Here is a 27612-nt window from a genome sequence, read left to right as displayed (position 1 = left end):
CGGGGAGCCCGGCCACGTGGCGTCTGCACTCCTTTCCCTGTTTGCTGTCGTATTCATACTGAAAGAAGAAGAATCTGTGAACTCTTTTATTACCCAAATAACGCACACTCGTTACAGAAAAGCTGGCGAGAAAGAGTAGGCAGGTACCCGAAACGAAAGGTTTCACAGAACACCATTCCCTTCCACGGAGAACGGCTGGGTCTGGCCCATGTGGCCCCTTCTCGGTGGCTCGTGGGTGCAGACAGACGCCTCCATGGCTTCTGAAGCTGATGCTGGGGCCCGCCAAACTTTCTGCTCCAATTAACATAATCACTGTTTTTATGGACATGAAATCCCCTTGATGTAAAAGTAACCACTTTAAAGCGGAGAGCTCAGAGGCACTTGGCACCCTGGTGATATTGGGCAACGACTCTCGCTCTGGTCCCAGAACCTCCCTGAGCCCTTTGAGAGGGCCACTGCCCAGGAGGGGACCCCCCATCGATGGCAGGGCTGGTGGCGGGCTGTCTGGGGAGCGGGCGCTCACCACCCTGGTGTCTGCCACAGCTGCAGCGGGGCCTTCGCGGGCCAGCAATGCCAGGCCCCCAACCCCTGCCTCAGCGCCCCCTGCAAGAACGGCGGGACATGCCACACGGTGGAACGAGACGGCCTGGTGGACTACACCTGCAGCTGCCGCCTGGGCTTCTCGGGGCCGCTCTGCCTGACGCCCCGAGACCACGCCTGCCTCGCCAGCCCCTGCCTCAACGGCGGCACCTGTGACCTGCTCACGCTGGCCGAGTACAAGTGCCTCTGCCCCCCAGGCTGGTCAGGTGAGGACCCCGGCGAGGGGCGGGTATGGGGTGACTGGTGCCGGGCCCCTTTCCGCATGGCGTGGAGGCTCCTGGACTGGGCTCGGCTGTGGGGGTCAGCGATCCAGAAACTGCCCAGAGTCCCCACCCAGGGATCCCCATGCCGCTTTCCAGCTCTGGAGGTGTCAGTTTCCGGCTCGAGGGCACCCCCCTCCGCAGCCTCTGTGAGAAAAGGGGAGGCTCCCCCGGCCCCCGCAGGAGCCGTGGTGTCACTGCTGGCTCAGGAGGGACGCAGTCTGGGTCAGCTCCCGAGGGGCCCCGGCCTTCTGTGCCTGCCGCGATGGTCACTCAGCCCCTAAGCGGTCGGGGTCCCCTGGCGGTGAGGAGCTGATGCCACTGGGCCCATGCCCGGCTCACCCCTTGTCTGGGTGTGGACACTGCCCCCGGCTCGCAGGAACCAGGGAAGCCGGCTGACCACCACCCCCGCCTCCCCCACCAGGGAAGACATGCCAGCAGGCTGACCCCTGCGCCTCAAACCCGTGTGCCAATGGAGGCCAGTGCCTGCCCTTCGAGGCGTCGTATATCTGCCACTGCCCAGCCGGCTTCCACGGCCCCACGTGCAGGCAGGACGTCAACGAGTGCAGCCAGAGCCCCGGGCTCTGCCACCACGGCGGCACCTGCCTCAACGAGGTCGGCTCCTACCGCTGCGTCTGCCGCCCCACCCACACCGGCCCCCACTGCGAGCTGCCCTATGTGCCCTGCAGCCCCTCCCCCTGCCAGAACGGGGGCACCTGCCGCCCCACGGGGGACACCACCCACGAGTGCGCCTGCCTGCCAGGTACTGCCCGCCGGAAGTGTGCAGGGGGCGGGGAGCCGGGCAGGCTAGGTCTGGGGGCGTGCCCTGAGCCCGGGTGGTTGGAGTGCAGCCCTGGGGGTGGTGCAGGGCTGGCTCTGGGATGGGGGCACCCACCCACCAAGTGCCGGCCCGGGACGGGTCTGCTGTGACCCCCGAGTGCTCCTCCCCTGTGCTGGGGACCCTGCCGCCCCCAGGGAGGGCCTGAGCATTCCGTCCACTCCGAGGTCACTCTGCTCTCCTCGCCCCCTGCTCTGAGTGTCCCGGGCCGTGGACGCTGGCCTCCTTCAGGCCTCTCGGGAGGCCCCTTATCCCGAGGTCCCCGGGACCACGTGCACGCTGCTGAACTCTCCCCCGCTGCAGGGAGCACCCCTGCTGGTGCCGCCTGCGGGGCTTCCCCTGGTTCCTGGAGGTGGGGCCGGGGCGGGGCCGGGCCTCACGCATGCCCCTTCCCCCAGTGGTGGCCCTTTCTCCTGGCCTCTTCCGTCGCCCACTGCCGGGGCAGGAGTGACAGGTGGGCCCCGCCCTCCCCATCCCCCCAGCAGCTCCACCGTTCCTGTTGCGTGTCCCAGACTTTCCACTGTAGTCTTCATCTGAGTCGGTTTTGCTGCTGCTGATCTAAAAATACTAATAATGACGAAGAGGTTCGAAAACCTCCAGTCTGTCACTTGCACAGGGCGGAGTTAGGCAGGAACTGGGAAGGGGAGGGTGTTCTGGGGTGGGGCACTGAGGAGGTAGGGTTGGTGGGGTTTGGGTGCTGGGGAGGGGAGGGCCCAGGGTCCGGCTGACCCAGGACTGACCCAAAGGTCGCCCCGGCCCCCACACGGCCCTTGGCCCAGCCCGGCCCTCGCAAAGAGGAAGTGCTCTTCCCGCCCGCGAGCCCCGGGCCTGTCGCCTCTGCGTGCAGACGCCAGGCCTGTGCATTTCCGGTCCCTGGTGCTCCCCTCGCCACCTGCCCGCCCCGGCACTACCCGCTGCCCGGCTGGGCTGCGTGGCTGTTTCGGAGTCTGGGTTCAGATGCCTTCCGGGGGGGAGCCACTGTGGGGCCCCTAGCCTGCGACCTTGCATCTGGCCCCGTGGGCCAGGAGGGGCTGTGGTGTGGGCTGGGGGGGCGGTGGGCAGCGCGGGGGCCTGGCAGAGGGGGCCGCAGACGTGGAGCAGGTGGGCTGAGGCCGGGGAGAGGCGGCGCTTTAGGCCCGCCGCACACAGGAGGGACTGGAGTGTGGGCACCAGGCTCCAGTGGGGGGGGCCTCCAAGGGAGGGGCAGGAGGGGGTCCAAAGACACCCTGGGAGGGGCATTAATTAGTAACCGGCTGCAGATTTGGCTATTGCCAGACGCACCTTTCTGGGTTGATTATTGAACCAGCGGGAGTCGAACGGATTAATAGCTAACTGGATGTGGAGGTGGTACCGCGGAGGTTGGCCTGGCTGGGAGGGGCTGGGGGGCCCCCACCCTGCCCGCACCTCTGCTGCTGGGAAGTGGGGGGGTGCCGCACCCACACACACCCCCACACCCCCGACTGCCTGCCAGGGTCCTGCTGTCTCCCTGCTCCAGTTCCCTGCGTGGGAACTGGCCCAGCGCTGCCCTTGTCAGATGGGGCACCCACGGCCACACGTGGGGGTGTGCAGAGAATGCCGAGCACAGGGCTGGGCCCGCAGGCGTTGCCCAGGCACAGAGGCCACGGCACATACGTCTTCTCCGACAGAACCCCGGGGAGCCTATGATCGTGGGTCTCCATCTGTTCAGCTGGCCTTTTACAAAATGATTGCTTAGGAATGTGCTGACCGTGGGCTCTGGAGTGTGGAACCCAGTCGCAGGAGTAAGGAGAGCAGGGTGTGGGGCAGGGACCCCGAGGGCTCCAAGGCGGTGGGCATCACAGGGCAGGCCGTGGAGAGCAGCTCTCCGCCCAGAGCAGGGTGTCCTGGGTTGAGCCAGGAAGGTGCCGGCGCCCAGTGCAAGCGTGACCGGACGGGTGAGGGCCCAGCCCTGCAAGGAGGCCTGACTGGGCTGCTGGCCCCTGCTGCAGGCTTCACTGGCCAGAACTGCGAGGAAAACATTGACGACTGCCCGGGGAACAATTGCAAGAACGGAGGCGCCTGTGTGGACGGCGTGAACACCTACAACTGCCGCTGCCCCCCGGAGTGGACAGGTGCATACACCGGGCAGCCCGGGTGGGCACCTCTGCCGCTGGAGTCTGCCCCCGTGGGGGGCAGGCAGGAGGGAACTGAGATCTGAGACGGGAAGGATGCTTGACCTGTGGCTGACCTGCCCCCCGCCAGGGTCTGAGGCCCCCCCCCAACCCCCTGGAGCAGCACAGACGCGGGTGGCACCAGTAGGTCTGTGTGGGCCATTTGGAGCCTGGCCCCGGGCTGCCCTGCCACAATCAGGTCCCCAGTGTGAGCCCAGCTTGCTGGCCAGGACACAGGGGTGCTGGCCAGTAGGATACGGGCTCTGCCCACAGGTGAGCATGGACCCCGGCACACCTGTGCCCGCAAAGTAGCCAGGCAAGAGCCCCCTGGCGCCAGGGGCACAGGGGAGAGGCTGACTCTGGCTGGCGGGGGTGGAGGAAGTCAGGAAGACTTCTGGTGGAGGTGAGGGCCTAGGCTTGGCGGAGGGGGCTGGAGGCACTGCCCGGCCCGACCGTCCCGGCCCGCCGCAGGTCAGTACTGCACGGAGGACGTGGACGAGTGCCAGCTCATGCCCAATGCCTGCCAGAATGGCGGGACCTGCCACAACACCCACGGTGACTACAACTGCGTGTGCGTCAACGGCTGGACGGGTGAGGACTGCAGCGAGAACATCGACGACTGCGCCAGCGCCTCCTGCTTCCAGGGCGCCACCTGCCACGACCGTGTGGCCTCCTTCTACTGCGAGTGTCCCCACGGCCGCACGGGTGAGCGCCCAGCCCGCCGCCAGGCGGAGGGCCCTTGGGGGCCAGGCCTGGGGGGGGGCCTCGCACCACAGCTTTGTAAGGGGGAGCCCCAGAAGGGGCCTCCTGGAGTGAAGCGGGCAGTCGTGAGCCTCCTGGAGTAGCTCCGGCATCGTAGGGCCCTCCTCAGGGTCCCTGGCTGTGTCATGGTGGGGGGGCGGGCCTGGGGAGCCAGGCGGGGGCGGACACCAGCTGTGGGCAGTCCGCGTTCCCAGCCGGGGGGGAGTGGGGACAGTGCCTCCGCTGACCCCACGGCCGTGCCCAGGTCTGCTGTGCCACCTGAATGACGCCTGCATCAGCAACCCCTGCAACGAGGGCTCCAACTGCGACACCAACCCCGTCAACGGCAAGGCCATCTGCACCTGCCCCTCGGGGTACACGGGGCCGGCCTGCAGCCAGGATGTGGACGAGTGCTCGCTGGGTACGGGCAGCCAGGGTGCTGGGGGACCTGCTGGAAATAGTCCGACGCGGGGAGGCGGGTCTGATGGGGGAGGCGGGCACACCCCCGACTGTTCCAGAAGCCAGCGTTCCCAGAGCAGCCCCTTACCCGTGCCACGTCTACCCCCACCCCCCACCGCCAGGCGCCAACCCCTGTGAGCACGCGGGCAAGTGCATCAACACGCTGGGCTCGTTCGAGTGCCAGTGTCTGCAGGGCTACACCGGCCCGCGCTGCGAGATCGACGTCAACGAGTGTGTGTCGAACCCGTGTCAGAACGATGCCACCTGCCTGGACCAGATCGGGGAGTTCCAGTGTATCTGCATGCCCGGTAGGCAGCCAGCCGCCCGCCCAACCCTGGGGGTGGGGAAGCCGCGTCGCCCGCCCAGGCCGCAGCCCCCCAACAGTTATCTGGGGAGATTTGAGCTAGGTCTCTGGGGCGCGGCGGAGAGCAGGCCAGCGCTGGGCAGCTGGGAGCACGTGTGGAGGGGACAGGGCATTGCCGACCACCCCGCTCCCGCCAGGCTACGAGGGCGTGCACTGCGAGGTGAACACGGATGAGTGCGCCAGCAGCCCCTGCCTGCAGAATGGCCGCTGCCTGGACAAGATCAATGAGTTCGTGTGCGAGTGCCCCACGGGTGAGACTGGGCCCCGCTCCTGCGTCGAGGCCGGGTCAGGCCCCCCCGGGGGGGGCGAAGGAGGCGTGAGAGCCTCACCTCCCGAGTGTGGGGAGGCGGGGTGGGTTGGTTTTCAGCCCCCAGTGGACAAAGCTGGGCTGGGCAGGGTCCTGGCCCCCACCTCGCTGAGGAGCCCGGGGCCTGGAGACCCTCCTTCCTGCTGTTGTATCCCGGCAGGAGGAGGGCCAGCCTGCCGTGCCCTCCTGCCTCTGCCAGCGGCAGTGGATGTGATGGCCGGGAGGGCCTCTGGAGCCTGTGGGGGCCCCGAGTCTATTGCAGGGAAGGGCTGGGGGACACCAGGCCAGGGGAGGTGTTGGGGGTCAGAGCCCTGGACCTCCTGAGATGCAAATCAACTGTCCCAGATGCCGAGCCGGGAACCGCATTCTCAGCCTAGCCCGGCTGTAGCCATGGCAACCGTCCATCTTGGGCTGAGCCCCCTCTGAGGGGGCAGGGCACGAGGGCTAGGACCTCAGGGGTGGGCGCTGAAAGAGGGCGAGGAAAGGATACGGGCGTTTGCCCAGCCCTGGCCGAAGCACTCTTGGGGGGCCCTCCCAGGTGGCCCCCGCCCCCCGACCTTGGCCAGCCCGGGCTTGGCTGTGGTGCTGTTGTGCCTCTGGCGTCTGACCGCCGTCCCCTCCCCGGCCGCAGGCTTCACCGGGCACTTATGCCAGTATGATGTGGACGAGTGTGCGAGCACGCCCTGCAAGAACGGCGCTAAGTGCCTGGACGGGCCCAACACCTACACCTGCGTGTGCACGGAAGGTGCGGGGCCGCGAGCCCAGGCAGAGCGGAGGGGCAGAAGCGGGCGGGTGGGGTCCAGGGAAGCGGGGGTGGTCGGAGACTGAGGCTGGGAAGGTGACCCCTCAGTGTGGAGCGAGGGGGCCAAGAGCAGGGTGAGTCTCGGACCCCAGGCAGTTGGGTGGGGGCTGCTCCAGACATCCACAGGCTTCCCCGGTGGGAACAAGAGGACCCTGGGTCTGGTTGGTGGCGTCCTGGACAGCTGGAAACCCAGGGAGTGGCCCCTCATTCCTGCAGGCTACACGGGGCCCCACTGCGAGGTGGACATCGACGAGTGTGACCCCGACCCTTGCCACTACGGGTCCTGCAAGGACGGCGTGGCCACCTTCACCTGCCTGTGCCAGCCGGGCTACACGGGCCACCACTGCGAGACCAACATCAACGAGTGCCACAGCCAGCCCTGCCGCCACGGGGGCACCTGCCAGGACCGCGACAACTCCTACCTCTGCTTCTGCCTCAAGGGGACCACAGGTGCCTGGCGCCCCTGATGTGGTGGGGGGGCGGTGGAGCTGCAGATGAGGGAGCAGGAGCGCGTGAACGCCTCTGGTCTCCCACCCCCAGGACCCAACTGCGAGATCAACCTGGACGACTGCGCGAGCAACCCCTGCGACTCCGGCACGTGTCTGGACAAGATTGACGGCTACGAGTGTGCGTGTGAGCCGGGCTACACAGGTGAGCTGCCCAGGATGCGGGGCCCGCAGGGCTCTGCCCTCCTGCCCTCGTCAGGGCCTTGATTCAGGGGCTGAAGCTGCGCTCGCAGGTCAGCTTCTCGGGACTGTGAGGGCCCAGCTATCGGGCCAGCAGCCTTGGCCGCTGGCGGCAGAAGCTCTGGAAGGGCTGGGGAGGGGGGTGTCTGGCTGATGCTGCGATGGGTGTCCTTGAGCCTGGCGTGCCAGGCTGGAGCCAGGCTCCCACTGCACGTGCTGCCCTCTGCCCTGAGCGTGTTCAGCTTGGGCCCTGGGCTGGGTCCTGGGAGCAGAGCTCATGTTGGTGAGAGTCTGCACCTCGGGAGGGCCTGGGATGGAGCGGGGCGGGGCTCACGGAGAGGGAGACTGAGGCTCGAGGGCTGGGACCCCGACCCCTCTCCCACTCCTGGTGTCTGAGCTGCCGGGCCGCCCGCAGGGAGCATGTGTAACATCAACATTGATGAGTGCGCAGACAGCCCCTGCCACAACGGGGGCACCTGCGAGGACGGCATCAATGGCTTCACCTGCCGCTGCCCCGAGGGCTACCACGACCCCACCTGCCTGTCCGAGGTCAACGAGTGCAGCAGCAATCCCTGCATCCACGGGGCCTGCCGCGACAGCCTCAATGGGTGCGTCCTCGGAGCCCCGGGTTGGGGCGGGGCGAGGGGGGAGCCAGCGGGTCCTGGGCAGAGCGGGTGGGTGCGCCCCCAGGACGGGTCTGCCGTGGGGGCCCTGAAGGGTGCCGTGCGCGGGTGCTTGCTCGGCTCCTGGTCTGAGCCCAGTGCTGCCCTCGGCTCCGAGTGCGCCTGGGGAACGCGTCTGCGCCGAGGCAGCAGATCAGAGGTGAAATCTCTGAGATCTGTGAGAGTGGAAGGGCAGTCTCGGGTCGTGTCCGAGCCCCTTTGGGCCACAGCTCAGTCGGTAAAGAATCTGCCTGCAATGCAGGAGACCCAGGTTTGATTCCTGGGTCAGGAAGATCCCCTGGAGAAGGAAATGGCAATCCACTCCAGGATTCTTGCCTGGGAAATCCCACGGACAGAGGAGCCTGGCGGACCACAGTCCATGGGGCTGCGAGAGTCGGACACGACTTAGCGACTGAACCACCACTGAGCTTCCGTAAGGAGGCTGCTAAGGTCATCCGAGGCTGAGGCTGGGGGCCGGGGCCTTCAGTCCCACCCTGACCGCCGAGGCCGGGAGAGGGGCTGCAGGGCAAGTTAATCACCAACGGCCAGTGATTTATTCAGTCACGCCTGTGTGAGGAAACCTCCATAAAAAGGCCAAGTGCAGGAGTTCAGAGAGCTTCCGGGTTGGAGAACAGGTGCTGGGATGGGGCGGGGACCAGCTCTGAACCTTTCCCATCCCTGGCCCCGTACGTCTCTTCCATCAGGCTGTTCAAAGTTTCCCTGCTTATAGTAAACCATTTATCTAGTAAGTCAAACAATTTTTCTGAGCTTCTTGAGCCGTTTCTGCAAATTTCAAAGGAAGAGGTCTGGTTCCTGGCTGTTTGGTCAGAAGTAGAGGTGACAACTTGGGGCTTGGGGTTAGTGTCTGACCTGGGGCCAGTCTAACCCAGTCTGCGCTGACTCCAGACAGTGCCAGGACTGGGTTGCAGGACACCCCACTGGTGTGGGAACCCCGCCCATATATGGGGTGCCAGAATATTAGAATGTAGAGAGGCTGACTTTTAGTTTCTGACACCCACTACGTACCTGGCATTGGCTCTGTCTAAATGGAGTGATGGACATGGATGGGGTGATGGACATGGCAGGGACCACATGCCCTCATTTTGCAGAGAGAGTGTAAGCAGCCTGTTGAGGGTCATGCAGCGAGTGAACAGTGGATGGTCTCCTGACCACTGCTCTGAACTGGGCACTGTCCCAAACCCTTACCACTGTCTTAGTCAAGGCGGGCTATTTAAAGTCGTTTAAAGGACTCCAAGGGTCAGAGTGGACCAGTGTCTCCATCTAATCAGGTCGTAGGACAGTGGCAGAGTCTGGGGTGCTCCCAGCCTAGGCCCCGCCCTCTCTGGCCACACCTGAGCTGCCGTGTGGTCGCCTCTGCAGGTACAAGTGTGACTGTGACCCCGGGTGGAGCGGGGCCAACTGTGACGTCAACAACGACGAGTGTGAGTCGAACCCGTGCGTCAACGGGGGCACCTGCAAGGACATGACCAGTGGCTACGTGTGCGCCTGCCGGGAGGGCTTCAGTGGTGAGTGGGACGGGGGGCTCCTGGTCCCAGAGCAGGCCCTGGGCGCAGCGCGGAGCCCAAGCACAGGTCAGCGGTTGAGACTGCCGGTGGCTCCTGGACCCGCTGGTGTGGGCTCCAAGGCCCCAGGCTCAGAGCAGGGCTTTTCCTCCACACCAGTCAGAACTTGGCCCCAGCACCCGGGGTGACGGCCACACTGACCGCGTTTCCTCTCTCTCCAGGCCCCAACTGCCAGACCAACATCAACGAGTGCGCATCCAACCCGTGTCTCAACCAGGGCACGTGTATCGATGACGTGGCAGGGTACAAATGCAACTGCCTCTTGCCCTACACAGGTATGGGCGGGGCCTGGGTGTGGGCGGGGCCTGGAGGGCAGGGGCGGGGCCTGGAGGGCAGGGGCGGGGCCTGAGGGCAGGGGCGGGGCCTCAGCAGGTGGCGCAGGTGGCTGAGGAGCGAGGCGGCCTTCCTGGGCTGGCCTTGTCTGCATCCCTCTGCAGGCATCCCAGAGGCCCTGCTCTGTACTCCGAGCCTTAGGCCTGGCAGTGTTAGGGCCTCGCCCTGCAGGTGTCTTTGCTCACAAAGTAACCAGGTGCCTGGGAGAAAGTTTGAGCACAACTAAGTCCCTACTTGGGGGACCTGCCCAGGAGGTGGCCCCCTTGGCGGCGGAGCTGGGCCTGGGCTGTCAGCCTCCCCGCCTGCCGTTCAGACTGCCCTCCCCATCGCTGGCCAGGCCTGAGGGAGTCCTTTGATGGCGGGCCCTCTTTGTGTGGGTAAACAAGGAACCCTGTGTTCCCGCTGAGAGTGGCGGGAGACTGGTCCCCGGAGTCTCAGCTGCCGCCATTGGCCCGGCCGCGGGAGGCGGGATGTGGGTCCCCTCCTAAGGAGAGATTTGCCAAGTGTTAAAAAATGGAAGTCACGACCGCTCAGGCCACCAGGCCCCCCGGGGATGGGGCAGGGGGTGCTGCCATTAGGGACGGTCCTGAGAGGCCCCCATCGGCAGGGGCGGGGCCCCTGACTGTGGTTCTCACGACATCGGCGGCCTGTGGCCTGAGCAGTGTTTTCTTTGACCGAAGCTGGGGACCTGGACTTTCTCTCCTCCACCGGTTAGGAAACGCCCCCAGCCCCGGTGGCCGCCCAGGGCGCACCCGGGTCCCTTTCGAACACGCTGCCACCGGGGCTGGCGGCTGGCGGGGAGGAGCCGGCCTGTGCTGACCCGCTTCCCGTCCGCCTGCTTCCTGCTTCCCGCTGCACAATTGTCGGAAACCCTGGCGAATTTCCTGCCGGCTGGGGTCACTGTGGAAACCGATAGAATGAAAGGCCCTGGACGGTCACCCCCGCGGGCTGGGGAGATAATGGGCGGCCGGGAAGATAACGCTTCCTCGCGGGCTCGGAACACGGCCCCGTGGGCCGTAAACAGGAAACCCCGCGTTGGGCTCTCAGGGAGGAGAAGTCACCCGGTGTGCCGGGGTCCAGGCAGACTCCCGCTCCCACCCGGGGTCCTGACGCCATGTCTGGTGCTCCCCTGATAAGCAGCCATGCTGAGGGCTGAGGCTGGCACGTGCCCTGCAGTCACAGCCTTTGTTCAGGGGCCTCCCAAGATGGCACTCGCCACCCGAGGCACTGAACCCCTGGAATCAGCTCCCAGGTGCTGGCTCAGTGCAGGGCCCTTTGCCACCAGCAGGGCATGAGGCTGGGAGCGGGTCCAGGGCCCCTGTGCCGTTGTGTGGGTGGTGGGGTGTCAGGCCCAGCCCAGCCCTTGCTCCTGGCACTATTGGGGGGTGAGACCCAGGCCGTTCCCCCAGCCTGTGGGGGCCCAAGGGTTCCCCTGGTTCACGTTCGGATGCTGACTCAGCCAGGCGTTCACAAAGCCAAGGTCTCAGTGCCGTGCAGTATGTACCCCCCCCCCCCGCCCCCCACGCAGGGCAACCAATGTGCTTTAACGTTAGATCCACCCATTGACGGTGGCCGCCGTGGTCTCTGTCAGGACGTGCCCGGGGCGTTGACCTCCGGCCGGGGCTCCCGCGGCGTTCACCGTCCTGCCTCTCCCTCCCAGGGGCCACGTGTGAGGTGGTGCTGGCCCCGTGTGCCCCCGGGCCCTGCAGAAACGGCGGCGAGTGTCGGGAGTCAGAGGATTACGAGAGCTTCTCCTGTGCCTGCCCCGCAGGCTGGCAGGGTGAGTCCAGGGGGCAGGAGGACGGGGGTGGGGGTAGGCTCGGAGAGGCTCGGGGGCCACGGGCTGGCAGGGTGAGTCCAGGGGGCAGGGGCATGGGGGCGGGGGGAGGCTTGGAGAAGCTCGGGGGCCACGGGCTGGCAGGGTGAGCCCAGGGGGATGGGGTGGGGAGGCTCAGGGGCCATGGGCTGGCAGGGTGAGCCCAGGGGTGGGGGGACATGGGGAGGCTCGGAGAGGCTCGGGGGCCACGGGCTGGCAGGGTGAGCCCAGGGGTGGGGGGACATGCGGAGGCTCGGAGAGGCTCGGGGGCCACGGGCTGGCAGGGTGAGCCCAGGGGGTGGGGGGACGTGGGGAGGCTCGGAGAGGCTTGGGGGCCACGGGCTGGCAGGGTGACTCCGGGGGGGGGGACGGGGGGGGGAGGCTTGGGGACTTCAGGCATCTCTTGCTAGTGAGGCCTCGTCTTTGGGGGATGAGCCAGTGGGCTGCAAGGCCCTCCCAGGCTTGAAGGTCTGTCTCCCGCTTGGCCCCAAGGTCGGGGGGGGCAGCCCTTTGGAGAGCCCCTTCTTCCCCGGACGCCCCCAGAGGGTCATCCTGTGGCGGCGGAGGGCCTGCTCTGGGGGGGCGGGCAGGAGGGGCCCCGTGGGCACTGGCTAAGCCAGCGGCTCCCCCCTCCCCGCCACCAGGGCAGACCTGTGAGATTGACATCAACGAGTGCGTGAAGAGCCCGTGCCGCGCGGGCGCCTCCTGCCAGAACACCAACGGCGGCTACCGCTGCCACTGCCAGGCGGGCTACACGGGGCGCAACTGCGAGACAGACATCGACGACTGCCGGCCCAGTGAGTGGCTGGCCGGCCCTGCCCGCCTCTGAGACGTCCAGACCCGTGTCCCCAGGCGGGCGCGGGGCAGGGAGCGTGCCAGGGTCACGTGGGAGGGTGGGCAGGGCAGTACCTGGGTGCAGGCTTGGCGCTGGCAGCCCTCTCGATCCAGCTGGACCTTTCAGAAGGGCACCTGGTTGGGGGCTGGAGGAAGTGCTGGAGCGGGGCTGGGTGGCTGTTGTCAACCAGCAAGGTGGTCGCAGGCGGTTCCAGGGCCTCTGGTGCCAGGCTGATGGGCCCCCAACTCGTCCATCCTAGCATCTCCCAGCCAGACTCCCGGGCTTCGCTCCCTGGGGCCGCAGCTGCCCCGTCCAGTGTAGCTCTTAACCTAGTTCTTGTCCTGACCCCTGAGGAATGGAGCTCACACAGCCTGGGGTCCAAGAGAGGCCGGGCACCCCATCTGGCATTGCCAGCAGGCAGGGAAGGCTGTGGCCACAGCCCGTGCGGGTCTCACTGTTAAGCCTGCCCGCGCTTATGGCCTGGGGACCGGGAGCTCGTGGGGCACTGTAGACCCCAAGCTCCTGATGCGGCCTGCTGGATTGGGGGCTCCCTGCGGAACACCCCGGGGGCAGTGCCAGGAGCCCCCAGCTGTGGTCGCCCTGGCAGAGGGGTGGTGCCCAGCTCTCAGGCCTGCCCTCCGGTCCCCTTGCAGACCCGTGCCACAACGGGGGCTCCTGCACAGACGGCATCAACACGGCCTTCTGCGACTGCCTGCCCGGCTTCCAGGGCGCCTTCTGCGAGGAGGACATCAACGAGTGTGCCAGCAACCCCTGCCGCAACGGCGCCAACTGCACCGACTGCGTGGACAGCTACACCTGCACCTGCCCCACGGGCTTCAGCGGCATCCACTGCGAGAACAACACGCCCGACTGCACGGAGAGGTGCGAGGGGGCCGCCGGTGCGGGGCGGCAGGCCAGCTCCAGGGCCACGCATGGCGCCAGCAGACCTGTGTCCCCGGCAGGGGTCCACCTGGGGTGGGCACTCGAGGCCAGTGTGAGACACCGTTCCTCCTGAAAGGGCCGTTGTCCGTCCACCCTCATGGCTTAGAAGCAGGAACCCTGTGGTTTATCCTGAGGAACTGCTGTTCCTCCTTCTATCAGCCGGGGACCTCGTCACTGGCTTGTGTCTTTATTTGCCATGGCTGCCAGGAAGCTCAGCATGGAATGTCACACTTGTCCCTGGTTTCTAGCACGTATCTCCCATGCGGTCTGGTTTCTGCTCATTTTTGTCTGGATCGCGACAGACCTGTGTGCGATATGAAACTCCTCTCAGCACGAGTTCTAAAGAAGGCAGAGGAAGGAGTGTGGTGTGGTGTGAGGGTCTGGGGTCCCCTGGGACTCCTACTGGCCTCCCCAAGGTCAGCCAGGCAGTTGCCGGCCCATCCTGGTGCCCAGACCCCTGTGGCCACCCTGATTGGCAGTGAGGGTGCCGGCGTGGACGTACCTGCTTGGGCAGGGTCCTGCCCCCAACTCACCACCCCCTTGCTGCCTGCCCACCTCCAGCTCCTGCTTCAACGGCGGTACCTGCGTGGACGGCATCAACGCCTTCACCTGCCTGTGTCCACCCGGCTTCACGGGCAGCTACTGCCAGCACGACGTCAACGAGTGTGACTCTCGGCCCTGTCTGCACGGCGGCACCTGCCACGATGGCTACGGCACCTACAAGTGCACCTGCCCGCAGGGCTACACGGGCCTCAGCTGCCAGGTGAGGGCGGGCCCTCGCCTGGGCGCCTGCTGGCTCTGCCACCCTGGGGAGCCCAGGAGGGGGCGGCGAAGCAGGCAGGGGCGGTGAGCAGGGCCGTTTCCAGCTCAGGCAGCAGAGGCTTACGGGGCGGGAAGAAGGACCAGCTGATGCAGGGGAAGGCGGCTGAACGCCAATGTTTTCATGAAGCATATGTCAAAGTATCAAAAGGTTTATCTTCTTTAAAGATGTTCACACACAAAACACCAGTTAGAACAGAGCTGTTTCCTTCTTAAGGAAAATCTTCCTTCAAGGAAAGGCAGCCTGTTGTCTGAATTCACCACCAGGGGCCCAGAGCAAGAGAGGGGCCCCCACAGCTCCCGGTTGCTCCCGAGCAGGGGGCGCCCCATGGGCCTCGGTGTCCGTTTCTGTGGATTGGGAGGGTGGGGATCACGGGCCACCTTGGACATGAGGGTCTCTGGCGCCCGTGTGTGTCCCCCGCCGGGTGGGCTGGGCCCGTGGGAGCTGGCGGGCGGGGCGTGAGCAAGGCCGCCCCTCGTCCCCAGACCCTCGTGCGCTGGTGCGACTCCTCCCCCTGCAAGAACGACGGCCGGTGCTGGCAGACCAACGCGATGTACCGCTGCGAGTGCCACAGCGGCTGGACTGGCCTCTACTGCGACGTGCCCAGCGTCTCCTGTGAGGTGGCCGCGCGGCAGCAAGGTAACTGCCTAGGCTTCTCTGTGCCCACCGGGTGTCCGAACTCGGAGGTCAGGGGGTGTGCTGCCCGAGGCAGCCCCTGGGGAAGGGAGACGGGGCCTCACGCTCCGCCCACCGCGTGCCCCGCAGGCATCAACGTGACCCACTTGTGCCGGAACGGGGGCCTCTGCATGAACGCGGGCAACACACACCACTGCCACTGCCAGGCTGGCTACACGGGCAGCTACTGCGAGGAGCAGGTGGACGAGTGCTCGCCCAGCCCCTGCCAGAACGGGGCCACCTGCACTGACTACCCCGGCGGCTACTCCTGCGAGGTGGGCGCCCGTCCCTGGGGCAGCGGGGTGTGTGTCTGGCCTGAGTGCCACCGAGGGCCAGGCCCTGGGCTGGGAGAAGACTAGACCCATAGACACACGATGCGTTCAGTCCCATCAGGGGAGGGCTGGATAATCAGGAAAGACTGCCTGGAGGAGCTGTCTTCTGGGGGCAGCTGGAAGAGGAAGACCCTGAGAAGTAGGGCAGGGTCTCCCCTCCCCCAGATTCACCCACCTCTACACCAACTCCCACCTTGGGCAGCGAACCGTAGCTTACCAGGGCCCTTATCAGGGTCTCCATCTGGGTCCTTCCGGTAGGAGGGCTTTGCGAGGCAAGAGGGCGGCTCACGGGGCCCTGTCGGCCCTCACGGGGTAGAGGGCCACACTCTGGCTGCCCGCTGAGCCTCGGCCCACACCTCGCTGTCCCCCTGCAGTGTGTGGCCGGCTACCATGGGGTGAACTGCTCCGAGGAGGTGAACGAGTGCTTGTCCCAGCCCTGCCGGAACGGTGGCACCTGCATCGACCTCACCAACACCTACAAGTGTTCGTGCCCCCGCGGCACGCAGGGTAGGCTCGGCCACACCTGGGGAGGGGGCCCGGCGGGGCTGGTCGCCAGCGTCCACCTCCTGGGCCTGGCCAGGGCGGGGGCGGGGCAAACCTGGGGAGGGGGCCCGGGGGTACTGGTCACCAGCGTCCACCTCCTGGGCGTCTGACCCCCGGCTGGGGCGGGGGCGGGGCACACCTGCGGGAGGCGTGGGGCTCGAGAGCGGCCACGTGGGGTCTGATGGTGCCCGGCCTGCAGGCGTGCACTGCGAGATCAACGTGGACGACTGCAACCCCCCCATCGACCCCGTGTCCCGGGGTCCCAAGTGCTTTAACAACGGCACCTGCGTGGACCAGGTGGGCGGCTACAGCTGCACCTGCCCGCCCGGCTTCGTGGGTGAGCGCTGCGAGGGCGACGTCAACGAGTGCCTGTCCAACCCCTGCGACGCCCGCGGCACCCAGAACTGCGTGCAGCGCGTCAATGCCTTCCACTGCGAGTGCCGCGCCGGCCACACCGGTGGGTGCCGCCCTGGTGGGGGGTGGGCGGTGCGGGGGCGGAGGGTCAGCGCCTCACGCCACTCTCGTCCCCAGGACGCCGCTGCGAGTCGGTCATCAACGGCTGCAAGGACAGGCCCTGCAAGAACGGGGGCAGCTGTGCGGTGGCCTCCAACACGGCCCGCGGGTTCATCTGCAAATGCCCAGCGGTAGGTGCCATGGGCAGCAGGTGGTGGTGGGGAGGGCTCCTGGTCTGAAGGGGGCAGGAGGACACCCCCGCTCAGCACGCCTAGTGCCCTGGGGTGGCCAGAACCCCCCCGTCTCGCCCCTCCACCCCCAGCCTGCGCGTGAGCTGGAGGGCACAAGGTGGCTTGCGTGTCTGGACCCCACCCTCCTCGTTTCCCTTGAGACAGTGTTTCTTGTGTCTTTCTGTTTAGAGCGGTTTAGTAGAGAATTAGTGCAGGAGGGTTCCTGCGTGCCCCCTCCCCCTGCACACCCAGTTTCCTGTATCAATATCTGGCTCACCTCTAGGCTTCCCTAGTGGCCAGACAGTAAAGAGTCTGCCTATGGTGCGCGAGACCAGGGTTCGGTCCCTGGGTCGGGAAGATCCCCTGGAGAAGGGAATGGCTACCCACTCCAGTACTCTTGCCTGGAAAATCCCATGGACAGGGGAGCCTGGTGGGCTACAGTCCATGGGGGTCGCAAAGAGTCGGACCCGACTGAGCGACTTCATTTTCACTTTCTTTTGCGTGTGGGGAACACTGTTACCATCAACGACCAACATTAGTGTGTTGCTACGTGATCTATACACTGACACGTTAAGTCCAGCCCACTCCATGTCGTGTGTTCCTCGGGTCTGACACACATGCATTGCCATGAGACCCCTGTTGCAGGATCCCAGGGATCGTCCGTTTGCCCTAAAAGTGCCCCAGGCTCCTGCTGCGCCCACCCCTCCCTCCTTCCCTCCCAACTCCTGGGAACCCCCCAACCCCCGAGCGTTTCGTGTTGACTTTGTTTAAAAGGAAAGGCTGCCAGCCCTTGTGGGTGGGTGGGTGGGGGGCGCGGGGGCGCGGCTGGGCGGGTCACCCCCCTCACGCCCGCGCGGCCCCTCCTGGCAGGGCTTCGAGGGCGCCACGTGTGAGAACGACGCCCGCAGCTGCGGGAGCCTGCGGTGCCTGAACGGCGGCACGTGCATCGCGGGCCCGCGCAGCCCCACCTGCCTGTGCCTGGGCCCCTTCACCGGCCCCGAGTGCCAGTTTCCGGCCAGCAGCCCCTGCGTGGGCGGCAACCCCTGCTACAACCAGGGTGTCTGCGAGCCCACCGCTGAGAGCCCCTTCTACCGCTGCCGCTGCCCTGCCAAGTTCAACGGGCTCCTGTGCCACATCCTGGACTACAGCTTCGGGGGCGGCGTGGGCCTCGACATCCCCCCGCCGCAGATCGAGGAGACGTGCGAGCTCCCCGGCTGCCGCGAGGAGGCCGGCAACAAGGTCTGCAGCCTGCAGTGCAACAACCACGCGTGCGGCTGGGACGGCGGCGACTGCTCCCTCAACTTTGACGACCCCTGGCAGAACTGCACGCAGTCCCTGCAGTGCTGGAAGTACTTCAGCAACGGCCGCTGCGACAGCCAGTGCAACTCGGCCGGCTGCCTCTTCGACGGCTTCGACTGCCAGCGCGCGGAAGGCCAGTGCAAGTAAGGCCCTCGGGGACGCCGCTTGGCGTCCGTGACGTCCCGCGGGGCTGGTGGGGGGCGGGCGAGGGGGGCCGTCCGCTCACCAGCAGGAGCGGAGCAGGTGGGAGAAGGACCCCGGGCTTCGCAGGCAGGACAGCGCACAGCCGGGTGCTGGGCGGGCGTGGCCCCAGGGGACCCGGGCACGGAGGGAGCCCCGAGCTGGTGCCGTGTGCCCGCAGCCCCCTGTACGACCAGTACTGCAAGGACCACTTCAGGGACGGGCACTGTGACCAGGGCTGCAACAGCGCGGAGTGCGAGTGGGACGGGCTGGACTGCGCGGAGCACGTGCCCGAGCGGCTGGCGGCCGGCACGCTGGTGCTGGTGGTGCTCATGCCGCCCGAGCAGCTGCGCAACCGCTCCCTGCACTTCCTGCGGGAGCTCAGCCGCCTGCTGCACACCAACGTGGTCTTCAAGCGCGACGCCAGCGGCCAGCAGATGATCTTCCCCTACTACGGCCGCGAGGAGGAGCTGCACAAGCACCCCATCAGGCGCTCCGTGGACGGCGGGGCCCCGCTGCTCCCGGGCGGCGGCGGCGGACGCCGGCGCAGGGAGCTGGACCCCATGGACATCCGCGGGTGAGCGAGCCTCTGCCGGCGGCCTCCACGCCCTGACCCTCAGGGTTGCGCCTCCCAGAGAGGGCAGCGCTGTCCTCCCGAGATGGGGAAAGAGACCTGTGATTTCAGCTCCCGTGACGGGCGAGCGGCAGAGACAGCATTCCTGCTCGGGCTCAGCTCTCAGGGAGGGGAGGGACTGGGCTCTGGACACCTCCGTCCTCCCGAGATGGGGACCAAGGCTACCCGTGGCTCTGCAGGAGCCCCACGGCCTGCGGGGGAGCACTCTGAGGAGTGTCCGTGTGAGCACCACACGTGCCCTGCTGGTGCTGGACATGGCAGGCCCTCAGGGCCACTGTGCACCTCCAGGCTTGTTCCTGTCCGGACCCAGCTCTCTGCCTCCCCAGGCTGGCCCCGGGGTTCTGGGAGCACCCTCTCTCCCCGCCCATCCATCAGGGTGACACCATAGGAGCCAGAGCCGGTCCCTGGGGGCGGGCTGGCCGGGTGGGCGCTGGGAGGGGCTGGGGCCCAAGCCCCCTGACCTAGGCTCGCCCCCACCCCAGGTCCATCGTCTACCTGGAGATTGACAACCGGCAGTGCGTCCAGTCATCATCCCAGTGCTTCCAGAGCGCCACGGACGTGGCCGCCTTCCTGGGTGCGCTGGCCTCGCTGGGCAGCCTCAACATCCCCTACAAGATCGAGGCCGTGCAGAGTGAGTGGCTGGCCCTGCTCCCCAAGCTGCGGCCAAGCTGCGCTCCTGCCAGAGCTCTGGATTGTCCTGGGAGGGGGTGTGCGTGGGAGGCGGTCTACCAGCTCCCGGCCCCCACCCCGGGGATGCTCTTGTTCTTCAAGCCAGTTGCCACCCACGGGGGCGTGTGTCGCGCCATCCAGAGTTTGGGGAGCGCTTTTCTGGGGTTTCCCACCGGGCATGCTCTCCCTCCGGAAGCAACAGCTGTCAGCGACGCTGACCCAGGGGAGTCCGCACATCCGCCAGCAAGGTGGGGGGAGACTTTTCTCGCCCCACCCATTCCTCCCGATTTTTCTTTGTTGGGTATTATTTCAAAATCATTACGGCTTTTTTTTTTTTTTAGAAAAAAAAAAGAGAGAAAGCAAAGAATTGATCGATGTCATGTGAAGTGTTGAAGTTTGTATCTGGAAAATCCCCCTAAATCCTTTGTCTTAACAGCTCGATGCGAGTGCAGCGATTTGAAGTTGCCTAATCCTTCTCCCTTAAAGGAGAAAAAAGTGAAAGCTGTCTCCAGATAGCCGGCTGGTGCAGGAGAGAATTTAGCGATAGTTTGCAATTCTGATTAATCGCGTAGAAAATGACCTTATTTTGGGGGGTGGGATGGAGGCGAGCGGGCGAGGAGGCGCCGGGCCGCGGAGCCAGCACGCTGCCCCCGGCCGCCGGCCTGCCTGGCTGCGCGGCCTGATGTCCGGGCGCCCGCCCGCGGCCGCTGTGCCCGCAGGTGAGACGGTGGAGCCGCCCCCGCCCCCGCCGCTGCACTTCATGTACGTGGCCGTGGTGGCCTTCGTGCTGCTGTTCTTCGTGGGCTGCGGGGTGCTGCTATCGCGGAAGCGCCGGCGGCAGCATGGCCAGCTCTGGTTCCCCGAGGGCTTCAAGGTGTCGGAGGCCAGCAAGAAGAAGCGGCGCGAGCCCCTCGGCGAGGACTCCGTGGGCCTCAAGTCAGTGGACGCGGCTGGCCGTCTGGGTGGGGGTGGCGGGCTTGCGGGAGGCGGGGCTGCCCCCTCCCCTCCTCCGCGGTCCCCGCCCTGGGCCCTGGGCATGCGCGGGACCTGGAAGGGGCGGGGAATCTCCCTGGACCCCCCCCACGCCCCGCTTAGTCCCACCTACCCCCACCTCCGTCACCCCCAGGCCCCTGAAGAACTCCTCGGACGGCGCCCTCATGGACGACAACCAGAACGAGTGGGGCGACGAGGGCCTGGAGGCCAAGAAGTTCCGGGTGAGTCGGGGCTCCAGGCCCCCGCCCCGCCACGCCCCGCCCCGCCCCGCAGGGTGTGACCCTCTGCTCCACCCTCTTTCGTAGTTCGAGGAGCCCGTGGTCCTCCCTGACCTGGACGACCAGACAGACCACAGACAGTGGACTCAGCAGCATCTGGATGCCGCCGACCTGCGCGTGTCTGCCATGGCCCCCACGCCTCCCCAGGGCGAGGCCGATGCTGACTGCCTGGACGTGAACGTCCGCGGGCCGGGTAGGTGCGCCTGGCCAGACGCGGCTGCCCCCCACCCGGGGCTCCACCCCCAGGCAGCTGGTGGTGCAGGGCAGCCTCCCTGACCTCGTGATCCGCCCGCCTCCCTGTCCCAAGCCTCAGGGATGGTACCTGAAAACGCCCGGGCCTCAGAGGGGGTGAGGACCCCCAGGAGTTGCTCGGCCTCCTGGCTGCCTCCCCTCACGGAGAGCCAGCCTCAAAGCGCCCTCTGCCCTCAGAGTTGACTTCTTTCAAAATGCATCTTTTGAGACACCCAGAGTGCCTGTTAGTTTACCTCCTCTGTCTCCTCGACGGGACCATGGGTGAAGGTCTCGGGCAGGTTAGGAAGCGGAGCCCACCTGCTACCTGGCAGCTGGACTTGGTTCTACCCTCAGGGAGCTTGGACAGATTGCGTTGGCGCTGGGCAGTGTGGCCATGTGCACTGGGCCTCCGTGGGCCACGTGTCCACAGGGTCGAGCCCCCGCTGAGGCCTGTTATCCCCCGGAGCAGCTGCCAGGGGCCAGCCTTCCTGACCTGGCCCCGTCCCTGTCCTGCCCCCGCCTGCAGACGGCTTCACGCCCCTCATGATCGCCTCCTGCAGCGGAGGGGGCCTAGAGACAGGCAACAGCGAGGAGGAGGAGGATGCGCCTGCGGTCATCTCGGACTTCATCTACCAGGGCGCCAGCCTGCACAACCAGACGGACCGCACCGGCGAGACTGCCCTGCACCTGGCTGCCCGCTACTCGCGCTCCGACGCGGCCAAGCGCCTGCTGGAGGCCAGTGCGGACGCCAACATACAGGACAACATGGGCCGCACCCCGCTGCACGCGGCCGTGTCTGCCGACGCGCAGGGCGTCTTCCAGGTGGGCAGCCACTCACGTGCCCTTCTGCGCACCCTCGCCTGCCTTCCCTCCTTCCTGGTCTGGCCCCAGAGCCCTGATTCCAAGCCTGGCCAGAGCAGGGGCAGTTGGGATTCCCCCTCCACCCCGAACCTTTGCACCTGGAGGGGGCGTGAGGCCGGGGAAGGTGCCAAATCCCCTGTGTCGTCCCCTCGGGGCAGCCAGGCTGGTGACCATAGCAGGAGAGGCCTGCAGGGGCCGGGCCTCCTCACCCTCACCCAAGACAGGCCCCTCCCCTGCGCCTGCCCCTCCTGGCCCCCACGCCCTCCCCGCTTTGGCTGGAGGCATCGATTGCCTCTGGCGGTGGGGAGAAGGGCTGGAGGCTGCTGCCTGCTGCCTGCAAGCGGCAGTGGAGGGGAGGGGGCCTCTGGCCTTGCTGGGCTTCCAGGATGAGGATGGATTAGGGATGTGGGTGCCTGGGTCTCTGGGGAGCATCCCTGGCAGAAGCAGCTTTTGAAAGCTGCCAGCCCGTCCGCCGGCCACAAACCCCAGGGCCCCAGGCCATGCTGCTCTGCACAGGCAGGCAGGTAAATGGGGCACAGATGGGGGGTGTCACAAAAGTCTAATGATTTCCGACATGTTGTCTTTTATGGAAATGAGAGATTGGGGGCAATTTTAAACAAGCCCCTGGAGGCAGGCCCTGGCCGCGTTTGCCCGGGCGGTCTCTGTGGCACGTAGAGACATTCCCTTGGGCGCTTCTCGGGGTGAGGCCGGTCCGCACACGGCTCTTCCCCAGCTCCTTTCGTCCCCCCTCCCGCCCCCGAAACAGTGACCGTCCTTTTCTCTCATGCTCTGGCCCCACCGCTCCAGCAGCGCCTGGTGGAGTTCTGCCCACTCCCCGGGCTCCCACGCCACGTGTGTCCGGGCTCCCTGGGGCCGTCTGACCCCAGAAGGGCTGCATCCGCGTCAGGGTTTGGGTCCCAAGCACGCGTCCCAGAGCGGGCAGGGGCCTCGCGCTCACACTCGCTGAGCCCGAGACCTTCCCTGTGTTCCAGATCCTGATCCGGAACCGAGCCACTGACCTGGACGCCCGCATGCACGACGGCACGACCCCGCTAATCCTGGCTGCCCGCCTGGCTGTGGAGGGCATGCTGGAGGACCTCATCAACTCCCATGCCGACGTCAATGCTGTGGACGACCTGGGTGAGCCCGGCTGGGCCGGTCCGAGGGAGGGGGCACGCCACGGCTGCCTGCCGACCCCTGACCTGCCTGCCGACCTCTGACCTGCCTGCCAACCCCTGACCCTCCCTCTGCTCCCCTCACAGGCAAGTCTGCCCTGCACTGGGCGGCCGCGGTGAACAACGTGGAGGCCGCTGTCGTGCTGCTGAAGAACGGGGCCAACAAGGACATGCAGAACAACAAGGTGGGCTGGCTGGCGAGACACTTCCCTTCTCCCGCTCCTTTCCGACTGGGGGACCCCCGAGCCATGACTTCAGCTTCTGGGCCTTGGCTCCCTAACCCGTAAAGTCCCAGGAGAAGCCCCGGGGAAACAGAGACGTGGACCCCGTAGTGGGTGCCTGTGTGGTCAGTGCTCCCTACCTCCCTCCGGCCACATTACCAGTCCCCTCCCGGGCCCAGGGCACGGGCAGCTGCAGCTGTCCCCCCCATGTCACTGTGATCTGCGACGTCACCTCTGTTCTTGGCTGTCACTGGCCAGGGCAGGTTGACCCAGATGGTGCACGCTGGGCCAAGAGGCTGGTGGGCGGGGTGGGGGGTTCTGCATTACAAGGCCCCCAGATGGAACAGTGAGTGGCCACCTTCCACATGTGGGCTGCCTCTGGTCTCTCTCAGCCTCACCACGGTCTGTTCCTGCAGTCTAAGTATGCTCATTCCTTCCTGCCCAACCCCAGCCTGGTCCTGCATCTCTTGAGCTTGTCTTTGGGCTCCTGTGTCCCCGGACCTGCCCCTTCCTTCACTGACCCCTGAAGGGATCTCCTGTCCTGGGGGAGGGGTATGGGGGGTGCTGTTGGGCCTGGTCACTCCTGAGGCTGCCATGGGGCAGAGGCATCATCCTGCTGGGGAGACAGGCGGCAGGGACCGCCGTGGCGGGGCGGCAGCTGCGGCCAAGGCCATATGTGTGCCAGGCAGACACCGTCTGGCCTCACCCCACACAGCAGCCTCAGGGGGCATACACTGCATGTCCACTGTACTGATAAGAAAACCACGCCCTGGGGACAGAGCTAAGATGTCAGGGTTTCTTGGGGACCAACTGGTGCCCACAGACACACTTTAGTGACCCTGAAACCCCTGAAATCGCGGCAGGGTCTCCATCTGTGTGGTTTTGAAGGAGGGAGGCACAGTCTGTTAGATATCCTGTGGGGTCTCTGACCCCTTGAAGGTGGAGCCCCGCTGGTTTAGAATATAGAACCCCACAGGTCTTCCGGGTGGGTCTTAGAAGATGCATTTAAGGCATATTTGTCTGTAAGACGTCATAGTGATGGTAGGACCCTAGGGGGAGGGTTGAGATGAGTGGGGCAGAGGCGGGGCTGACCGCTGGTCCCTCTGATGACCGGTGACCCCTGCACCTGCCCCCATCTGCTCCCCCAGGAGGAGACGCCCCTGTTCCTGGCCGCCCGGGAGGGCAGCTACGAGACGGCCAAGGTGCTGCTGGACCATTTTGCCAACCGGGACATCACGGACCACATGGACCGCCTGCCTCGCGACATCGCACAGGAGCGCATGCACCACGACATCGTGCGGCTGCTGGACGAATACAGCCTGGTGCGCAGCCCCCCGCTGCACGGCGCCCCCCTGGGCGGCGCGCCCACCCTGTCGCCCCCGCTCTGCTCGCCCAACGGCTACCTGGGCAACCTCAAGCCCCCCATGCAGGGCAAGAAGGCCCGCAAGCCCAGCACCAAGGGCCTGGCCTGCGGCGGCAAGGAGCCCAAGGACCTCAAGGCTCGGAGGAAGAAGTCCCAAGACGGCAAGGGCTGCCTGCTGGACAGCGGGAGCGTGCTCTCGCCCGTGGACTCCCTCGAGTCCCCCCGCGGCTACCTGTCAGACGTGGCCTCCCCGCCCCTCCTGCCCTCCCCTTTCCAGCCGTCTCCCTCCGTGCCCCTCAACCACCTGCCCGGGATGCCCGAGGCCCACCTGGGCGTCAGCCACCTGAGCGTGGCAGCCAAGCCCGAGATGGCGGCGCTCAGTGGGGGCGGCCGGCTGGCCTTCGAGGCAGGGCCACCACGCCTCTCCCACCTGCCCGTGGCCTCCAGCACCAGCACCATCCTGGGTGCCGGCGGCAGTGGGGGCGGTGGGGCTGTGAATTTCACCGTGGGTGGAGCCGCGGGCTTGAATGGCCAGTGCGAGTGGCTGTCCCGGCTGCAGAACGGCCTAGTGCCCAACCAGTACAACCCGCTGCGAGGGGGTGTGACGCCGGGCACCCTGAGCACGCAGGCTGCCGGCCTGCAGCATGGCACGGTGGGCCCGCTGCACGCCCCCGCCCTGTCCCAGGTGATGAGCTACCAGGCCCTGCCCAGCACGCGGCTGGCCTCCCAGCCTCACCTGGTGCCGACGCAGCAGCTGCAGCCGCAGCAGAACTTACAGATGCAGCCGCCGAGCATGCCACCGCAGCCAAACCTGCAGCCGCCGCCGCCGCAGCCACACCTCGGCGTGGGCTCAGCCGCCAGCGGCCACCTGGGCCGGAGCTTCCTGGGAGGGGAGCTGAGCCAGGCGGACGTGCAGCCGCTGGGGCCCGGCAACCTGGCCGCGCACACCGTCCTGCCTCAGGAAGGCCAGGCCCTGCCCACGTCGCTGCCGTCCACGCTGGCCCCGCCCATGACCACCGCCCAGTTCCTGACGCCCCCCTCCCAGCACAGCTACTCCTCCTCCCCTGTGGACAACACCCCCAGCCACCAGCTGCAGGTGCCCGAGCACCCCTTCCTCACCCCGTCCCCCGAGTCCCCCGACCAGTGGTCCAGCTCCTCGCCACATTCCAACATCTCCGATTGGTCCGAGGGCATCTCCAGCCCGCCCACCAGCGTGCCGTCCCAAATCGCCCACGTCCCAGAGGCGTTCAAGTAAACAGCCGGCTGCCCCCAGGACCCTGTGCTTCCTTTCCCAAGCCCTGCTGGGGCGTGTGCGTGCGCTCCATGGATGCTGGGGCTGACCAAAGGAGCTTTTTTTCAACAAATGTGTTTTTATACAAAATAAGAGGACAAGGATTTTTAATTTTTTTTCTAGTATTTATTTATGTACTTTTATTTTACATGGAAACACTGCCTTTTTATTTATATGTACTGTTTTGTATGGCATCAGGTAGAAACTTTTATCTGCTCCAAGAAAATAAACTAGTTCTCAGTCATGATTTTCCTACTTAGGATAAAGACTCCTAGGTATTTGTAAAATATAAACAAAGATTCATGATGTGCAAATGCCATTTATTTATTGATTTCCTCCTTTTTGAATCCTGAAAGAAATGATGTCAGACAAGGGCGGTTTGAGCCAGCATTGTTTAGAAAGCTCCAGGGGTGCCCGGGGGCCTGCTTTGATTTCCCCAGACATCCCCTCACCCCCACCTCCAAACCTGGACCTCCCTCCTCCCAGGACCGCCTGCATCTTAGGAAAAGATGCGTCTAGAGAAAGAAAAGCAAGCCCTTTACTCCTTTGGCACATGGGTTACTTTGTACCTTAAGTAGGAAAGTAAAGTGTAAAATGATGTGGTTCGTGCATTTCGGTGTACTTTTAAACTTTTTAAAGATATGTCTCTCAAAACGTGTTCTTGGGGTATGCCAAGGGTACATTTCATGGTACCAGTCATGAATCTTTGTTGCAGGTTCAGTATTACGTAGTTGTTCTTTGGTATTGTGAGTTCTTGTTCTTTCTGGAGGCTCCCCTGCCCCTCGCCCCCGCTGATGTTTAAGCATCATGTAAGAAGTTGGAGGTGTGGCCATGTGGTACCCACCTTGGACCCCACGTTGGGGAGGCCTCCCCCTTCCTGGGGAAAGACACTGCTGGGCTGCCCTGTTGGAGGCATCTCAACTTGAACTGCATCTCCCAGGTTCAGCGGAAGATGAACTGGCGCCCCTGGGGCCCAGTGCTGACGGGCCCCGTTTTTATAGGAGACTTGGAAAAACGTGGGTGCGTCCAGCCTCAGTGCTCAGAGACCCTGGTTCCAGGGCCTGGCGCACCCTAGGGTGCTTGGGTCACCAGGAGCCTGCTCGTGGGCCACCCCTTCCAGTTCAGGGGGTGGGTGTGTGCCCCGGGATAGAGCAGATTTTTACATTATCAAGTATAAGCCTGTGGCAGATACATATCTGTAAATACATTTTTAAAGGGTGATTTTGTTTAAGAAATCTGATTGAACAAATCTGTCAGGGTCGTGCTGATAAGGGATGTCAGAACCCAGGCCCCACGACCTGCAGCTGCTGAACAGTAGCTCCTGAGAGCAAAGCCGGGGGGTCCCGCCGCCCACCGCACTGAGTCTGCTGCCCCGGCCTCGCCGGGCGTGCTGTGGGGCCACCCCTAGTGGGCACGATCAGACTCTTCCTAAGACGTGGCTTTTTGTGTTTTATAAGATAGAGTGTAGTTTACATAAAAAGAAAACTTTTTAAAAAAGTTATCTACCTACAAAACTGTAGGTGATGAAAATGATGTATTTTTTTTCATCTTTTTTGTTAACAGATTTGCAATAAAAATGATTCCGATGGTCGTCCAGATTTTGCTAAACTCGACTGTGGTCCTGGCTTGCTTTCTGAGAGGGAGGGAGAGCAATAGAGAGAGAACGCCAGCCCTAACCCTGGGTGCCAGGGTCACTTTGTCGGGTCAGGTATCCAGTGTCCCATCTACCCTGCCAGGCCCTATGAAGCAGGGCAGAGACCCCATAGGGAGCAGGGCACACACAACCCCAAAACCAGGCTCTGGGCTGTCTCTCGACTGTCTGGGTCATGGAGAGCGAGGCCCCACTTACTAGCCTGGGGACCACCACTGCAGGCAGGAGGGGCACAGGGAGGAGTCCAGACCCTGGCGTGGGGCAGAGAGAGCCGCAGGAACATCTGTGCAAGGGCACCTTGGTTGGCGCGGGTGGTGACATAGTGAGTGCGGTAAGTTCTGTGAGCCCCAAACGGT

The 27612-nt window shown here is 65.4% G+C and overlaps 1 protein-coding gene across 1 annotated transcript in view; it reads left to right on the top strand.

Moving 5' to 3' along the window:
* Nucleotides 1-27213, top strand: part of NOTCH1 (notch receptor 1) — a 45451-nt gene extending 18238 nt beyond the window's left edge. The window contains exons 3-34 of the mRNA XM_043470041.1: nucleotides 544-806; nucleotides 1285-1623; nucleotides 3666-3788; nucleotides 4299-4532; nucleotides 4834-4989; nucleotides 5150-5335; nucleotides 5529-5642; nucleotides 6330-6443; nucleotides 6717-6950; nucleotides 7041-7151; nucleotides 7602-7794; nucleotides 9229-9374; nucleotides 9593-9706; nucleotides 11425-11544; nucleotides 12225-12377; nucleotides 13069-13297; nucleotides 13919-14120; nucleotides 14663-14816; nucleotides 14943-15127; nucleotides 15559-15691; nucleotides 15927-16184; nucleotides 16259-16371; nucleotides 17281-17852; nucleotides 18071-18466; nucleotides 19006-19154; nucleotides 19912-20128; nucleotides 20319-20406; nucleotides 20491-20656; nucleotides 21221-21516; nucleotides 22548-22695; nucleotides 22818-22915; nucleotides 24100-27213. Coding sequence (XP_043325976.1) covers nucleotides 544-806; nucleotides 1285-1623; nucleotides 3666-3788; nucleotides 4299-4532; nucleotides 4834-4989; nucleotides 5150-5335; nucleotides 5529-5642; nucleotides 6330-6443; nucleotides 6717-6950; nucleotides 7041-7151; nucleotides 7602-7794; nucleotides 9229-9374; nucleotides 9593-9706; nucleotides 11425-11544; nucleotides 12225-12377; nucleotides 13069-13297; nucleotides 13919-14120; nucleotides 14663-14816; nucleotides 14943-15127; nucleotides 15559-15691; nucleotides 15927-16184; nucleotides 16259-16371; nucleotides 17281-17852; nucleotides 18071-18466; nucleotides 19006-19154; nucleotides 19912-20128; nucleotides 20319-20406; nucleotides 20491-20656; nucleotides 21221-21516; nucleotides 22548-22695; nucleotides 22818-22915; nucleotides 24100-25569 — 7474 coding nt within the window. The 3' untranslated portion in view covers nucleotides 25570-27213. The remainder of the gene's footprint in view (nucleotides 1-543; nucleotides 807-1284; nucleotides 1624-3665; nucleotides 3789-4298; nucleotides 4533-4833; nucleotides 4990-5149; nucleotides 5336-5528; nucleotides 5643-6329; nucleotides 6444-6716; nucleotides 6951-7040; nucleotides 7152-7601; nucleotides 7795-9228; nucleotides 9375-9592; nucleotides 9707-11424; nucleotides 11545-12224; nucleotides 12378-13068; nucleotides 13298-13918; nucleotides 14121-14662; nucleotides 14817-14942; nucleotides 15128-15558; nucleotides 15692-15926; nucleotides 16185-16258; nucleotides 16372-17280; nucleotides 17853-18070; nucleotides 18467-19005; nucleotides 19155-19911; nucleotides 20129-20318; nucleotides 20407-20490; nucleotides 20657-21220; nucleotides 21517-22547; nucleotides 22696-22817; nucleotides 22916-24099) is intronic.
* Nucleotides 27214-27612: the final 399 nt, after the last annotated feature.

The sequence above is a fragment of the Cervus canadensis genome, chromosome 5 (assembly GCF_019320065.1).
Source record: "Cervus canadensis isolate Bull #8, Minnesota chromosome 5, ASM1932006v1, whole genome shotgun sequence".
Classification (NCBI taxonomy): domain Eukaryota; kingdom Metazoa; phylum Chordata; class Mammalia; order Artiodactyla; family Cervidae; genus Cervus; species Cervus canadensis.
This window is presented reverse-complemented; position numbering and strand designations above follow the sequence as displayed.